This window comes from Labrus bergylta, chromosome 10 (genome assembly GCF_963930695.1).
Source record: "Labrus bergylta chromosome 10, fLabBer1.1, whole genome shotgun sequence".
Classification (NCBI taxonomy): domain Eukaryota; kingdom Metazoa; phylum Chordata; class Actinopteri; order Labriformes; family Labridae; genus Labrus; species Labrus bergylta.
Window position 1 is genome coordinate 25744307 of NC_089204.1, and position 16303 is coordinate 25760609.

Below are 16303 nucleotides of genomic sequence, written 5' to 3' on the forward strand. Positions count from 1 at the left end.
GCAACAAATATAATGTGTTATTATTATATTATTTTTATTTATTTATAAATATTTAAGTGCTAGAAAAACAGCAATTACAAGGCCAAATCATCACAGCAATGCTTTCCAGTTCCATAGTGAAAGATGTCTGGTTTGAAAATTGTTTTTATTTCTAAAACAAAAAGAGTAGGGACCTGTATTGTCTTGTTTCAGGGTTCTTTGTCTTTTTAATCCAGGCTACGAAAACGAATGAGTCATGGTTACAACTTCAGTGTGGGAAGGACCGGCATATCAGGAGAAGTTAAACCCTACATAGTATACAAAAGATGAAATGTAATGATGACACAGCATTTGTGTTTTCTATTTTCTTTTTTTTAATAAATATTTAATAAATATTTAAATGCTAGAAAAACAGCAATTACAAGGCCAAGTCATCACAGCAATGCTTTCCAGTCCCATAGTGAAAGATGTTTGGTTTGAAAATTGTTTTTATTTCTAATGTCACCTTTCAAGCAAAGATAAGCTTAACCCTTGTTAAAATCAGCTTCATCTAGTAGCTAAAATATCCCTTCCCACTTTTCAAATTCCCATTATTTTAAAGTTTATCTTATTTCTTCGACCAGTTTTAATAATGGCTGAGTTATCTTGGGAAGTGCAGTGCAAAATAAAAATGTTCTTTTTTCATTTAATCTTTAAGTTTCCCTTTTAAATTACATCTGCATAACGCCAGGCAAGCCAATGTCCACAAAGCAGTAATTGAAAAGAACTTGAAAGAGACACAAGGTAGCCCACTCAAATGTAAGAGGTAGCAACCAAATACATGTTCCCTTAATGATTTCCTTTTTTCAGATAATCAGAGGAATCAGACATGAAAAATAAAGTTTGATATACGCAAATAATGCTGAAAAAACGTTATAAAATGACGTGGTCCCAAGTCTTACACTCAATTGTGTAAAATATCAGTGCGCAAAAAAAGAGTAGGGACCTGTATTGTCTTGTTTCAGGGTTCTTTGTCTTTTTAATCCAGGCTACGAAAACAAATGAGTCATGTTTTTACAACTTCAGTGTGGGAAGGACCGGCATATCAGGAGAACTTGAACCCTAGTAAACTAAAGATGAATGTAATGATGACAGAGCATTTGTGTTTTCTATTTATTTTTTCTGGGGCGTGTGTGTTTGTGTGTGCGCGTGTGTGTGTGGCTTATAGGTCATTAAACTTTATTGACATCTGCCCTGAAGAAAGGATGTGATTTAACAGAGACAAAAGAGAAGTTTGATTGACCTCTTTTGACAAGTTTCTTTCACACGTATGGGAGTTATTTTGTTACATGTCAACATGTTTATATAACTCAGTAAAGTAAGACCAAAGATTAATTGGGAAGGAAACACTTTTTTAAATATTTTAATGGTATTCAAACATATTTTCAGGGTGTACAGGAGCCTGACTTCGGTTTTTCAAAGGCCACTACAATACTGATTTTAGATTAGAACAATTAAACTATTTAGATATGTAGGAAGATTGAAAAACATCCCAAGTTTTTGATAATTTCCAGTGATTTATGCACCTTTTTTGTGCACCCCTAAGGCTCCACAAAAGTATAGTTTTCGTGTCCTTTCCCACCTCAACTCCAAAGCAGTGTTGCAATTGCCCTGCACCAGTGGTGTGCACGACAAACACACCCAGCTTATAGCTTCCCACAACAGGCAAGTTAAGTTTAAACCCCAGAAATCCTAAACTGCCTCAGAAGTTGTTTTAAACAGAGATCGTAGGAGGACGCTTCATTTTAACATTTTATTGATTATTGTTGATTCAAGTGTTCCTTTTCTCTTGTTTTGTATTTTAAGATAATAATAAAAGCCTAATGCAGTAAATCACACATGAGAGGACACATGTGGTCCACCGGTGCACGTGCTAAGAAGTATTTGACCTTCCCTTTTTTGTCCCCCTTTGAGTCCGCCTACTTCAGTTCCATGGAGACAAAAACAAAAAAAAAACGTATGAAGTGAAAGGTCAAATCTGAAAATCTACTGTTCAAATCAAATGGGAAAAACGTATAAAAAAAAATAGGTTTTGAGATCCTGAAACTATTTCTTTAATAACTTCACAGTTGGGGTTAGTTACAGCTCTGTTTCTCTATCATTTACAAACACGTGATTGGCTGACAGAATGACCTTGATAGCTGTTTGTTAGAACGCAAATAAAACTGGCGCTGAATGGAAAGGATACCTCAATGATGCTTTCAGTAATAGGGAAAAGCTCTTTCATGCACTCATTAAGCTCATATTACTGAAGCCCTGTTTCCTTGCACACACTATGCAAAGTATGTTGACAGAACTAATCCCCAGCTCAGCTCTGCTCTCCTCTCTCTTTTGCTGTTGTATTCTCTTTATGCTAGATTACAGACAGACTTTAAAGCTATATTAGTAGCATGAATCTCCCATGGGGCCAATGAAATTCAGGGTGGGTCCAATTTAGTTGTGTACAAAAACACCAGCCAGCTATCCACAAATATTTAGGAAAATGTACCGAAAAAATGTGGGAAGATATGTGAAATATACACGATTTTTAAGAGTCTCTTGGATTCACATAAACATGATTTATGACCTTTGAAATCAGCAATGTTCAATAGAAGACAGAAGGTCAAGCGTGCAAATCTCAAAGGAAATGAATGATCTCAAAAAGTCCTTCCTCTAAACTCATGAGAGTTTGATGATTGAGGTCAAAAACTAACATGTACCTAGTAATTATATGTTTACCCCCTGTCAAATGAAATGATTTTAAATAAAGAACCATGGCGCAGAGTAGCTTACACTTCATTTCTTTAATTTAAAAACAAAAAAAAACAAAAATCAAAAGACATGAGCATTCAGGGAATTCATACACAGATCTCCAGGAAAGCTCAGGCTAAATACATCATTCCCTAAGTTATATTTTTCTTTTTCTTTTTTACAAAATAGTTTATATCCATCACATCCAAACCCGTTCAACCTTCAACATCATCCCAACATTTTCCCAACAGAATTCCCGATAGTGTTTACAGCGATCACACAACACAGCTGAGTGTACTGTCCATGATACATATGTTTTTCCTGTGTTTGAACTCTAATCATGATCCACACCCACACCTGGCAGGTGATGCCAACACTTTATCCAGCTCCAGTTTATTCCCCGTTTATTACTCTGGTCAAGTATTTGAAAATCACAGTAACTACAGTCACCAGTAACAAGACTGTCACAAAATCCTTCAATACTAACAACTGTGTATTTAAATCTTCTGTTAAATTCATCCACTTTGTAAAAAAAATAGAGTTGCAGATTAACCTTGATAACGGCATTGTTTGCCTTTAAATTGGTAATTATTGGGTTGTAAATAACATTGTATTTGCTGTATAAAAAAGGTTGATTGAAGTCAACACCACTGACTGTACGGTGGCCGACAGGTGGAAGCTTTTGACAACGGCTGAAACGACTTATATTAAGACAAAAGTGTAGCATGTTCAGAAATGCTGCAAATGAGTGATTTACTTAATGTGAGTCATTTCAGCCATTGCTGAGCGCTTGCACATGTTGAGCGACGTGGTATGATTGGCCCCCAAAAGAAATTTCAGTCTAAAAATGATGAAATCCTGGTATTTTATTCAGTTTTGTTATCCAAAGAAAGTTGATCAGCATTTTAATAAAAAATAAAAAACGGGACAACTTACAGAGTCTGGAATAAAGATTTTTGCCACAGAATAGCTGGAGACCTTTTGACATGTAAACTACACCACTACTTTCACCTTATGCTTTATATACTGACTGGTGCAGAAGATGCTGAACTGGCTCTGGACTCTCGTGTTTTCCGCGTGGGGATGGTGACCACACAGCATGAAATGCCGACTGTAGCTTCTGGCAGCTCGTCGTCCTCAGTCCATTCGTTGAGGTCAGGGTTGTAAACCTGAATGCATTTCTTGTACTTCTTCTCGCCCTCGTTCCAGCCCCCAAGGAGATACACCTTGTTGTTTAAAGTGGAAATACCTGCTGTGCTCACACCTGTGAGAAGAGGCGTACAGTAGCTCCACTGCCCGTTTTGAGGGTTGTAAGACTCGACGGCGAGGACATCCACCCTCTCCCCGCGACCTCCCAGCTGACTGCCGCCGAAGACGTAGGCGCGGTCGCCCAGCGTGGCGGCGCAATGCCAGCCTCGAGGTGTGCTCAGGCTGCTCTTATCCTGCCAGGAGTCGGTCGACGGGTCGTATGAGCACACGGCTCTGGAGTAGGCGTTGTTGATGTAACCTCCTGACACAAGGATCTTGCCGTCTATGAGGGAGCTTCCGTGGCAGCAGCGGGGCACCTCCATGGACGCCTTCATCTGCCACTGGTTGGACGAGGGCACGTAGCACTCCACCGAGGCCTGAACACCATCTCCATTCCGCCCTCCGATGGCGAACAAGAGACCATTGAAGGTGTTGAGACTGAAGTGGGTACGCCTCTGGATCATGTTGCTCAAGTGGTTCCAAGTGTTGAATCGTGGGTCGTATCTAACGGGAGAGAGATTGGAGGTTAGTTTTTTAATTCTACAGCAGCTTCTACAACACATTTGTAAAAAAAAAAAAAAAAAAGGTAGTTCTTACCTGCAGAAGTTGCTGACGGCATGCTTGGCCTGGTTTCTTGCATCATTCTGGTCCTCACCACCTGCTACGTAAAGGAAGCCATCCAACACCGCAACGCACTGATTGAAGCTCTTTGCGGGCATTTCTGTCAACTTATTCCACACATTATCTGAATCTCTGTAGAGCACATCTTTGCTGAGAGATTTCTCCGTCAAGGCCGGGCGTCCGCCAACTGTGAGAACCACCCTCAGGCCGCCGCGTACCTTCGTTCTCCGTGACTGGAGGATGTTCTGTTGGAACGGCAGCAGGTGGTAATTCATGGCGTCGACGAGGAGACGGTGGCACTCCGCGTCCTGCATCATTCTGGGCACGCTCTGGACGTGATTCACCAGGTCTTGGGCGGAGATGGTGCCGAAGCGGATGTGGGTCAGGAGGTCCGCCGCGTACTTCAACCTCTTCTCGTCGAAGTCCAACCACTTCATGGCGATCTGGAAGGCCGTGATCTCGGAGGGAAGCTGCAGGGAATCATCGGAGAGGAAGTCGCTGATCTGCTCGTAGGTGAGCTTCAGGAACTGCTCCATCTCGGAAAACTCGATGAAGTTCTCTCGCATGAACTTCTGCGCCGCCTCTTTGGTTTCTTTTAGGTCGTAGGCGTCAGCGATGTTGGCCACGTACATGCAGTTCTCCACACTGAGCTCCTGCATGAGGAAATCGCTGCACATCTTTACCAAAGTGCCTATTTGCAGCAGTATGGCGGCAGCGATCGTGCTCCCGATGCTGTACAGGGACAGGGTCAGCTTTCCGGAGTAAGCATACGTGATCGCAGTGGCGAGGCCGACCGGCGACAGGTCGTTCAGCTCAACCTTCTGGAGGGACGAATCCTTCTTCAAGATGTTTCGGACGTACTCGCTGCAGGAGGCCATGACAACCTTGTGGACGTCGAATGACTTTGACTTGGTGGAGACCGTCAGATCACAGAGGAAGCTCTCCTGTCTCATGTTGCTCAAACCCTCCAGCAGGTTCGGGGCGTACACGGAATCGTTGACTTCGGTCGAGATGCAGCTGAAGCCGTTTCCTCCCTCCAACAGAGTGTTTAACCCATTGATCTTGTTGATGGGGCTGTCCTCCACCATGATGGTCATCTCATTTATGTCTCCTTTGCTCTTCTTGGTCGTCTTGCTCTTTTTGGGTGCCATGGCTGTAGCAGCGGTACACAGCCCAAACCTTCTGAAGAAACAAACAAAAAAAAGTATTACAACCCTGATACAAAATGCCATTTGAATTCCCGTTCTGCTGAAATATGTTGCATAAATACACTTGCCTTTCCATAATAACATGTGCCTTTTATTATCAGTTATATGCCACTGATTAAAAAGACACTTGTTTATGTTAATCTCAATATTAGCACTGATTTGACTGACTTTTTATAGTTTTCTCATTTACTTTAAACAACTTCATTGGTTCCAAAAGTAAATTATAGTCTAAAAATGATAAATTGGTGTGTATGTCCCATTTGTCTCCATCATAAACATTTGGATAAAGATTGCGTTGTATCAGCCAGGCAGATGGGGTCACGTACTACAGATCTAGTAAGCTCTTGGAAATACAGAGGAGTTTAAAGCATGCCACTTTCACAATACTGAAGCTTTTTTTTAATGTCTATGTTTGAATTCTTCATGGGGGCCCTGTTGCTCTTGCCTCTTGTTTATGAACTGTTTGCAAACTTTGCAGTGATGCAGATCACCAAATTCACTTGTTGGATTTCAGGGCAAAAAGGTTTTTGTTTGTACAATCTGAAGTAAGTGGATTTATTTTTTTGGGCAAAACCGCAAACCGACACCTTTGAAACCATGTGTGTTGCCAGGTGATGCTGTGGCCAGAGAGTGAGCCAACATGCCCCCTCTTTGCATCTGTCACATTTTATCACCAGTACCTCCAGGAATAGCATCGCTGGACGCCTCTCCCATGACGTTCCTTTTATAGACTTTGAGACATGAGCAACAGGCCTCATGTCCTCTGATTGTTTAAGTTCAAATCAGGGCGTAATTCTCTTTTTTCCCATTTTATTTAATCGAGTTTAACTGTTTTAAGTCTGTCCTAAATACACCTGGAATTAAACCAATCTAAAGGATGTATACGTTTAATAACTTTTCAGATAAGTTACTCCGAGCACTAGCAAACTTAAGGCCATATGTTTGAAAACTCATTTTACCAAAAAGTCACCAGCTTCACACACTTATTTGCTTCTTGCAGTCAAAGCTTTCAAGGAATATGTGAAGTATCCTTTCCAAAATGACAAACTTCAGGTTTCAGCCATGAAACCCATCAAACTGCCATTTTTTACTGCTAAAATGTCAATCAAACATGCAATTAGAAAACGTCACTTACCTGATCAATGAAGTTGAGGCTGGTGAACAAGGATCTTGTGCCTCCAGTTACTGGAGCAGAAGAGAGAGAGCAGCAGTCACCCCCACTGAAAGAGACATGCAGCTAACTCCTCCTCTCTGCGGGTGAGTGCCAATCAAGTATTGTGCAATGCATGCAGCAGGGGGCAGGGACCATATACACCCCCCATCACCCCCCCCACAGCCCCACATAGTGTCCTACGATAGCCCCAAATCGTTTGATGTCAACATACAGAGGGTGTTCATGCTACATCCCCAACAGGTTGACATGGGAAGAGTTTAATTGTCCTTTGTTTATAACTTACATTTCCTTTCAGTGATGTTCATTAGATTTTTTTTTGTTTTACATGTTTTGGCCTATTTTCCTTTATTTGAATGGAAAGCTGATATAGGAAATGTGGGGAAGGTAGGGGGAGTCGAACCTGCGACCATGCCTCAAGGACGATTACTCTGTAAATGGGTCGCCTGCTCAATACTGAGCAAAACTGGCAACCCACAGAGTGCAATCATCCAAAATGAATTACTTTTTGTTGTATGAAAAAAAATACAAGGCAATATCACCTTGACTACTGGATGAGACCTTAAAAATATCAAACAGAAGGCTATCACTTTGGAAAACTGTTGGTTTATAAAACTTGAAAGGTGCACATATCTGACTTATATTCTTTGTATATATGTCACCAACAGAGACTTGCAGCCTGGTCCAGTTTATAAGAAACATTTATATTTGTCAAAAAGCTACATATAACTTTACTCCCACCTTACATACACAAATAATAGACATAATAATTATGACTAAAACGAGCCTTTATGAGCACTTCACGTTACTCCTAACAATGATTTAAAGAGAGCTGTCATGTATAGGGCGATGTGAAACTGGAATAAACTAAACTCTACCCAGATGAATAATAAGATGACCTTTAAAAAGTGATTAAGGAACACAAATCAGTTTGATCTTCATGAAACATCTTGTATGTGAATGATATTTGATTGACTTAAAAGTAAATTTACGATACTTATTATCGTAAACTACTGCTTTAACCATCTGTGTTCATGACACTATGAATTGTATTTGTGCTTTGGTTTGTTTGAGATTGTTTTTGTATTTTGTGTATTTGATTGATCTTGTTTTTTGTCTTGTTTTCTTTTTTTATGGACCCAAGGAAAAATAGTTGTTACTGTGGTAACAACTAATGGGGATCCAATGTAAATAAATAAATAAATAAATAAATAAATAAACAGCGTGTGTACAATAAGAGTTGTGGTTTTAGAGATTGTACAGTTATTCGGCTTCATTCTAGCAGAGCAGGATTTAGGCTTTAAGGATCATGATGTCATCTCTAAATCTGCACACCTAATGTTGTTTCTGATTAAACCATTAGAAATATCTCTCTTTCGTTGCCCCAAAGAGTCACCTGCAGGTAAAGAGGCCTGCAGGTAAAGAGGCCCTGAGGGAGGAGTCAGAACTATTTTCATTTCTCTAACATCAGAATATCTGCAAAAATATGATCAAAAAATATCATATGGACTTGATTTCCTTTACATAATTAAAACAATCTACGCACTCTGCATAATAAACTCATGTCATGTCCCCCCCGGGGTTCCGCCCATTATAATAGTGTCATCAATGGGCGCGCGCTGCCCGGTGTGCGTGGACGGTTGCACGTGAGTCACCGTGATGGCCAGCAGCTCTGATGTGGTGAAGAAAGTCATGCGGTTCAAACTTCAGCTCTCAGACACTGCAGAGTCTGCGACGGTAGATACAACTCTTCTTTTCACAGCAGTGCACACAAGAAACACGCCGTAACTTAAGAGGGAAAACACCTGCACACCTAGACTTCGTGTTTCTTCACATTTTGTTTGTGGTTTAAAGGATTTAACGATATGGCCATAAGTTCCTCCAAAAACTTCCATGCGATTTAGAAACGTAGGCTACTCTGTTTTTAATTGGTTTAACACATTCAGCCATTTTTCATCCATGGATTTGTTCCTTCAAAGTAAACATTGTAGCCAACTTGTTTAACAAACACCACATGACACCGGTGCACGTTAGGCTTTAAACCCGTTTACTTCCCCCTGGATTTCATGTAATCTCCAGGGGCCCTCGCGGTTATTTGTCTTTTCCGTTACGCTCTCTTTGATGGCGCTCGCTCAGGAGCTGATTGAGAGCTGTCTCGGTCACTGACATGTGCTCTGCTTCTTGTAGCCACACATTTTGCAGCACTTTACCGCAGGCTGCTTTGCTGCTAAAATTGGCGACTCCTCCAGCTGTTCAACTTATGGCTGCTGTCCATCAACAGTGGAGGTGGGGAAGCTGTCTGCAGGGTGTCTTCAGCCACTTTTACGCATAGAATAAAGTTGTAAACTGGCCGATTTTAAGTTTCATGCAACACTTGCATACATGAAAGTTGAACAGTAAGTCAAATGCACTTAGGAAAAGACTTATTGAGTTGTATATTGTGGCTTTAACAGACAGCAGTAGTGTTATCCATTTATAGTGCGCAGTAAACGGAGCAGCCTAAGTGGGTGTGTGTAGTTCCCATACATAGATTCTGCTTTGAATGCACAATCAGCAACTGTTGGCGTCCCAAAGCCAGGATGACCATATTTGGCATGTGGAGTTTTCTTCACTTTGAAGTCCTCAACATGTATTAAACCACACTGAAATTCACATGTTGTCTCTTTCTCTCTCTCTTTTTTTTTCTTTTTTTTTTAGGTTGTAAAAATTTTACAGAAACTCAAGGATTTGGAAATCACATTAGACATTCTTGCTGTGAGTCTTTTTTCACCAAGATTGATTGTTAGTACATTTTGCATGCAACATTTTTCCGTTTGGTGCTCTGACCTCGTGTCTGTAAATAATTTAGGTAACTGGTATTGGCAAAACGGTAAACTCATTACGCAGACACGAACAAGCTGGAGAAATTGCAAAGTCGCTGGTTAGAGGCTGGAAGAGATTGGTCCCAAAGGACTCCACGAGGTGAACTTAATTTAACCTTATTTTAGTTTTATGAAATCATAAACTCTACGATGTGTTTGATTGTGCTAAATGTTCTGTTTACCTGTTTGAATGAAGCCAAACAGAAGATGGTGAGGCGTCAGAGAGTTTGTCTGCTAAAGAAAAAACGAACGACCACGAGTGTGAAAATAACAACAGTTCAGTGGTGGAGGATTTAAACAACAATCGCTTCACGTCGCGCAGCAAGAGTCACGATTCTTCTTCAGGTGAGGACGTGTGTAAGAAGAGTTACAGGAAAGCTGATTCAGAGAACCGATGCGAAGAACAGAAAACACTAAAGGATCAACGTGAAAGTCGAGAAAAAGGTCAAAAGGAAAACAAGAGTATGTCTCCGAATGAAGTCTGCGAAGAGAAAGTTGAATTTGAAGAGGATAAAATGGACAATTCAGGGGTTTCCAAGAAGAAGAAAACTGAACAGAGGGACAGCAAATCAAGAGGTGGTGACACTTTGTCAGCAAACAAAAGCTCAGGGGACACTCGGCACAAATCAAGCTCTCATTCTAAGGACAAACGTAAAAGAAGCTCTGAAAGTGGAAGGTTTGAGTCAGAAAAAGAGTCAAGAAAGAAATGTAAGACATCAGATCCGTCTCCAAAAGGAAGAAAAGACTCTTTTTCATTTGACTCCGAGGACAATTTCTCAAAACCCTCACAACCTGCCAACGTCAAGGATATATCGAGGGATTCAGAGGACAAACACAAAAAGAGGAAAAGAAAAAGCAAAGAGAAACACACGACACGAGAAGCAGAAGATGCGGCGCATAAAAACAAGAAGGCCAAACTAAAGCAAGGAGGCGAAGAGAAAGACCCCGAGGAGCACTCCATGTCTTTTGAGTCCTGCTTGAACTATGATGTGAACGTTTGCAAGAGGAAGGAAAAATCTGCAGTGAAGAAAAGGCCCAAGAAATTCAAAGAGGAAGTCAATGTTGATTCTCCAAAGCAGGTATACCTGGTAATGATCTTCAAAATGTAGCTCATACAGTACAGGTATTGATGGATTAACACTGACTTATAATCTGTTGTGTTTTAGAAGTTTAAAAGCTCTATCATGGACCTGATTAACATTCCTTTACCTGCTGTCCTACCTGAATATGAAAAACCTTCCTGTGACGAGTACTTTGAGAGGAGAGGTAAAAAAAAAAATCAAGATTTAATTTAAAATGTATGTTTGTTTGTTTTTTTGCATTTTGACGCTCCCATTTGTTTTGTCTTCAAGTGGAGAAGGAGCCTGATTTCTGTGACGATGACTCGGCAGTCTTCACGTGTCAACGACTAAACAAGAAGATGCAGGTGTACTCCGGTAACAAGACCGTCTTCCTCCCGACCATGATGAGCCTGCACCAGCAGTGTGTCCGCACTCTGCAGAATAATATCAACTGTGAGTGAAGCCTAGAGAATAGTTTTTATTTATTTTTTTATTTGCTGTGAGTTTTTTTGATTCTTATTGAGGAGCACAAATCTCTTCTCAGTGCTGTATGAAACCGGAGGAGTCCCGTTTGAAATCCTGCAGCCCGTGCTGGAGAGGTGTACGCCTGAGCAGCTGCTACGCATCGAAGAATGCAACCCAGTAAGACTGTGAACATGAATACACTTAGTACACACACACACACACACACACACACACACACACACACACACACACACACACACACACACACACACACACTCACACTGATTGGCCAACGTTTTAAGATAAACCTGTTTCCCCCAGAGCAGCTGGAAATCATTCGACAAACAGACAAAGTTTACCGTTCCACTCTCCCCATTTTGGTAAATTTGTCCGAGCTTCTAGGTGTGTATTTGCTCTAAGGACTTCTTTTGTTTGTTTTCTGCAGATCTATGTCGGGCAGACGGATGACCTGTGGGGGAAACATTGTCAGAGGGACTTTAAAGACTCTAAACTTCAGGAGTATGAATCCTGGAAAGAGATGTACATCAGGCTGTCTGCGGAAAGAGAGAGGAAACTCCAGAGGCTGACCAAAAGCATCGTCTCTGCACATCAAACCAAACCAAAAGGTGTAGACTCGACGTCAATCAATCAATATTTATGTAGCACTAATTCACACTTTGCAAAATCAGCCGGTCTAGAATGCACTCTTATGTTATTTCCAAAGACCCAACATTAATCCACCGTGAGCCACAGCACTGAGCAACTTTTAGTGAACTAACAGTGGCAAAGAAAAACTTCCTTAAAGGGGAAATATTTTGAAAAACTCCACTTTGACAGTGTTTTTGAACATATATTTGGGTAACCTGAGTGTCCACAGACCCACAAAATGTGAAATCAACCCATCCAGTCCTTTGTTTGTGGTCTGCATAAGTCTGACAACACAGAGAAAAAAGTCTCCGTTTCAAATGTGCTCTCCTTGTGATGTCACAGTGGTGAAACTCGGGGGGGGCCTCATTGCATTTAAAGAGACACACACACCAAAACGGAGCGTTCTGAGAGAGCTGGTTCACACAGACCTCCTCTGGTGCTTGATTCATGTTATATTTTCACCAAAGCACAGCACAGATGTTTCATTTAGACCACAGGGGAATGTTAAATATTTCCTCTTTAAAGAGGCAGAAACCTCGAGCAAAACCAGACCCGTGACGGACAGCCATCTGCTCTTAACCGTGTTAGGTTTGGAAAGTGGGAGAGACAGAAAGAAAGAGATGACTGGGAAAATGTCAAATGTGTCTTTTTTGTTTGGATCCCGTTCACAAATTCAGAGACAGGGACAGATGTGATATCAAATTGTCAATGAAATATTGGACATGTGGTTCGGGACCCAGAGGCGGGTTGCGGAGCCATTCTCCGTGGGTCGTGAATGTGTGCCATGTTTGTTGTTTCTTGCTTCTGTCAAAAGTTTTGTACCGTTTGATTAGTCGAAAAATATCTGACATTTGTGTTGTGATTTTTCACAGAAGTTGGTGATGGGTCCTGAGGCTAGACAAGTGAAGAACCACTAGTGTACATAGTCGTGAAGGAAAATAATAATGTTAACTCTTATGACATTCTGTTTTTTTTTAGGCCGGCAGGTGAAGATGGCTTTTATACATACTGTAGCAAAGCCACCAAGAGATGTGCGAATTCAGCAGGAAATTCATGGAACTGCAGTTCAGCAGCCTCAGCCGCCCAAGAGCAGGTGAGTGTCGACATCAACAACACACAGAGGTATCTGCACAGGGTTAACACTTTGCTTCAGACTGTTTAATCAGTTAATCAGTTCATATTATTTAAAACTGCTGCTTTAAGGGGAAGGAGCAAAAGGCTGGATTTGAACCTGGGCCAACAGTTGTCTCAGATGGTATAGTCGGGCGTCTCTTAAACAGAAGTACAGCTCCTGCTGCCACATGTCTGATGCGTCCTTGGGCGAGACACTTAACCATAAGTTGCTCCCGCTGCTTTGTGTGCGGTGTATGAATGGGATTAGTTACTTCAGATGTTCACTTTACTCAGCAGCCTCTACCATCAGTGTGTGAATGTGTAGGTGTGACCTGCGGTGTAAAAAACACTTCGAGTAGTCAGTAGACTAGAAAACCGCTGTACAAGCTCAAGTCCATTTACCATTTACCTTGGAGGACTAAATCCTCTGTGCATGGGGCTCAACCTAACTGCTAGGCCGTCGGCGCCCAGTAAACACATTTAATACAAAATGAGTTTGATGAATAATATTTGTTGTTGCGAATGCCAACAGATGTTTACTACCTGATGGAATAGTTTAAAACACAACCGAACTGTCAGTAGGGATGACATGAATATTATTTTGAAATAGAAATTCAATATAAGTAAAAACATGATCCTTTATTTAAAAAACGGACAAATAGTTTTCTGTTATCGACACATTTCTTAAAAACAATGATATATCCAGGTACATGAAGGCCTTATTGAGTGTTTTCACCTTTAATCCTCGCGCTTGCTCTGCTCCTCTTACCTTCAAACTCATCACTCATGGGCAGCTATACGCAGAGTCATAATCTGTCAGACACTCATGAGATAACTGCGGCTGACGTGCTTTTTGGGCGAGCTTAGCCGAACACAGGAATTGGAGCAATGTGCTGGATAAACTGGTTTGACTCTGGTTAGCACAGCCTTTGTTTTCAACAGTCATCATGACATGGGATGTTTTTCTCACCAGCCCTAGAGTCGCAGTATCAGAATTTCAAACTGTAGTACAATGCTAGTAAAAATCGCATTTTAGCAACACCTGTTTGGATACCACAGGAACAAACATGTAAGTCCTTCTGAGCACCCAGTTTGAGATAATTTCTTGTTTTTTATTTCAAAATATGCCAGAAAACTCCTGCACGCTGTTTAAGTTGCATGAATATGTTCGCAGCATTTCACTATTTAAATGTTGCTAATATTCTTATCAATTTAGACCGTGTCACCTCCTCTGCTCTCGCTCTGTTTCTAAGAGACACAAACGTAACTTTTGCTCCTCTGTGAGACGCCAAATGGACTTTAAGAAACGTCCATTTTTGACGCCCTTTGAATTTGAATGGACACTCACTGCTATCTGCCACTAGGGGTTAAAATAAGGGGTGGGAATCACCACAGGCCCCACCATATGATGTTGGGATTTTAAACATTTTGCAATACTTTTCATTAAGAAATCAGAGATTTTAGCAATTTAAAACGTGGTATTGAAAAAGTATATAATTTTTTTATTTACTGACCTTAACATTCTGTTGTTTCATATGCGTTGTTTTTGACATGTGAGTAACACTGTTTCTATTATTTTGTCAAGTGTTAAGGTTCAAGACATCAGACCGAGGACGAGTTGTGATGAGCCCAGCAGACCCAGCAGCACCAGTTCAGGGTCTGGAAATACTCAAGACCCTCGCAAGAAAACAAGTGAGCTCACAAAGCTGAAAAGATGTTTAAAGCATACCGAGATGGTCATCACGTTAACATGAAGAGTCTTACAATCGTAATCTTATTGTTCCTGTTGTTCACGCAGGGGTTGCTCCGATGATGGCAAAGTCCTTGAAGGCCTTTAAGAAACAGCTGGGACGCAGATAAACCCTCTTATATGATCCTGCTAACGACTGTGTGTGGATGTGGTGAAAGTGCACTCATTCATTCATTCATTCATTAACTCAGGACAGGAGAAGGCCTGTTATTCTCTCCTTTGATTACTCTGTGTTGTTTGTCTAAATACTTAGTTAGTTTATTTTCTTTATAACTGTGAATTTTTCTTCACTATTAAATGGACGATGAAATGAGCAAACGTGATCTTATTTTTTGTCTTTCCATCTTTTTTTGTCTATTTCAGTGTTTGGAAGGTTATTTAATGGGGGTTGGCTCCCTCTAGAGGATCTCTAGAAAAGTGTCACGCTTTTCAATATGTGCAAATTCCTCCTTCTTACACACAAAACTGTTAATTTCAGTGAATGTGATTTGTTTCCTCTAAACTCTTGTAACACTAAACCATGAAATTCTAAGTGATACAACTAGATACTTTGTTTTTTTATGGTTTATTTTTGGGCTTTGTATGCCTCCATTGGAGAAACAGGACAGTGGGAAGAGTCGGAAACCAGAGGGAGAGAGAGAGTGGGGAACAGCGTGCAGGAAAGAAGCCAGAGGTCGGACTCAAACCCGAGTCACCCACTTCGAGGACCATAGCCTTTGCACACAGGGTGTGCGCCCCCTAGTGGCGATTCTAGAGTCTGTTGGGGCCCCGGGCAAGACATAATTGGGGGACCGTACAACCTGCATTAATCACCATTATGTCTGCCATTGTCCCAACGCTTCCTCTGCTTCCTCTTTCTTCCTGTTACATTTAACTTTGTTGACTTTCATTGACAAACTTTGGTTTTCACAGCAATAATGCACGCAACGCTAAGAAAGGCAATGAGTGTGAGTGCTGTCAGGTGGGGTCCCCTTAGGGAGGTTTCCTACAGTCATTGCAAAATTTGCACATTCTGCTGTGGTTTCAAGATTGTGGGCCCCTTACTGGTCTGGTGCCCCATAACCTGTTGACAAGCAGCGCCTCTGTGTGCCCCATAACCAGATAATTTGAATGCATAACTATGTATTTGATTACCGTAAAACTTTAATTAACCACATAGGCTTTCATTTACTTCAGTTTATAAAATGACCCTTATCTGGAAAGATGGGAAACACTAATTAACTCCAAATTCAACGGATCCTCTAATTAAAATTTAACTTAAAACGTGTAGCAACACCAGACTAGTAAAAGGGCCTTGGCCTTAAATGAGGTTGGGCTTTTATTTGAAGTTTTACGGTAAGTTAAATTTGAGTGTTGTATTGATTTAAGGAGGGTTACTATTAAAAGATCATCAACTGAAATATCAGTAT

At 41.0% G+C, this 16303-nt stretch overlaps 2 protein-coding genes across 3 annotated transcripts; one reads left to right on the forward strand and one right to left on the reverse strand.

The window, feature by feature from the left end:
- Positions 1-2782: 2782 nt before the first annotated feature.
- Positions 2783-7093, reverse strand: klhl31 (kelch-like family member 31). Of its 2 annotated transcripts, none has more exons than XM_020654873.3 (3): positions 6961-7093; positions 4594-5799; positions 2783-4500 (listed from the first exon to the last, which is right to left on the reverse strand). In XM_020654873.3, the coding sequence occupies exons 2-3, from the start codon at positions 5766-5768 to the stop codon at positions 3768-3770; spliced, it is 1908 nt and encodes a 635-aa protein (XP_020510529.1). In that variant the 5' UTR covers positions 5769-5799; positions 6961-7093; the 3' UTR covers positions 2783-3767. The 2 variants fall into 2 exon arrangements, with proteins under 2 accessions (XP_020510529.1, XP_065815776.1); XM_065959704.1 differs by having other exon boundaries at positions 4594-5796; positions 6961-7061.
- A 1509-nt stretch (positions 7094-8602) lies between these two features.
- On the forward strand, positions 8603-15217 carry eloal (elongin A, like). Its single transcript, XM_020654887.3, has 11 exons — positions 8603-8733; positions 9694-9750; positions 9845-9957; positions 10054-10936; positions 11024-11123; positions 11210-11371; positions 11463-11560; positions 11829-12009; positions 13010-13124; positions 14730-14836; positions 14943-15217. Exons 1-11 carry the CDS (start codon positions 8656-8658, stop codon positions 15002-15004), a joined length of 1956 nt encoding a protein of 651 aa, XP_020510543.2. The 5' UTR covers positions 8603-8655; the 3' UTR covers positions 15005-15217.
- Positions 15218-16303: the final 1086 nt, after the last annotated feature.

Bases quoted from the DNA above. Each gene is read 5' to 3' on its own strand.
- klhl31 (XM_020654873.3), bottom strand. From the start codon at position 5,768: ATGGCACCCAAAAAGAGCAAGACGACCAAGAAGAGCAAAGGAGACATA. The intron at 4,501-4,593 runs GTAAGAACTACC...CTCTCCCGTTAG, and splicing joins GCCGTCAGCAACTTCTGCAG to ATACGACCCACGATTCAACA.
- eloal (XM_020654887.3), top strand. From the start codon at position 8,656: ATGGCCAGCAGCTCTGATGTGGTGAAGAAAGTCATGCGGTTCAAACTT. The intron at 10,937-11,023 runs GTATACCTGGTA...GTTGTGTTTTAG, and splicing joins ATGTTGATTCTCCAAAGCAG to AAGTTTAAAAGCTCTATCAT. The intron at 13,125-14,729 runs GTGAGTGTCGAC...TATTTTGTCAAG, and splicing joins CCTCAGCCGCCCAAGAGCAG to TGTTAAGGTTCAAGACATCA.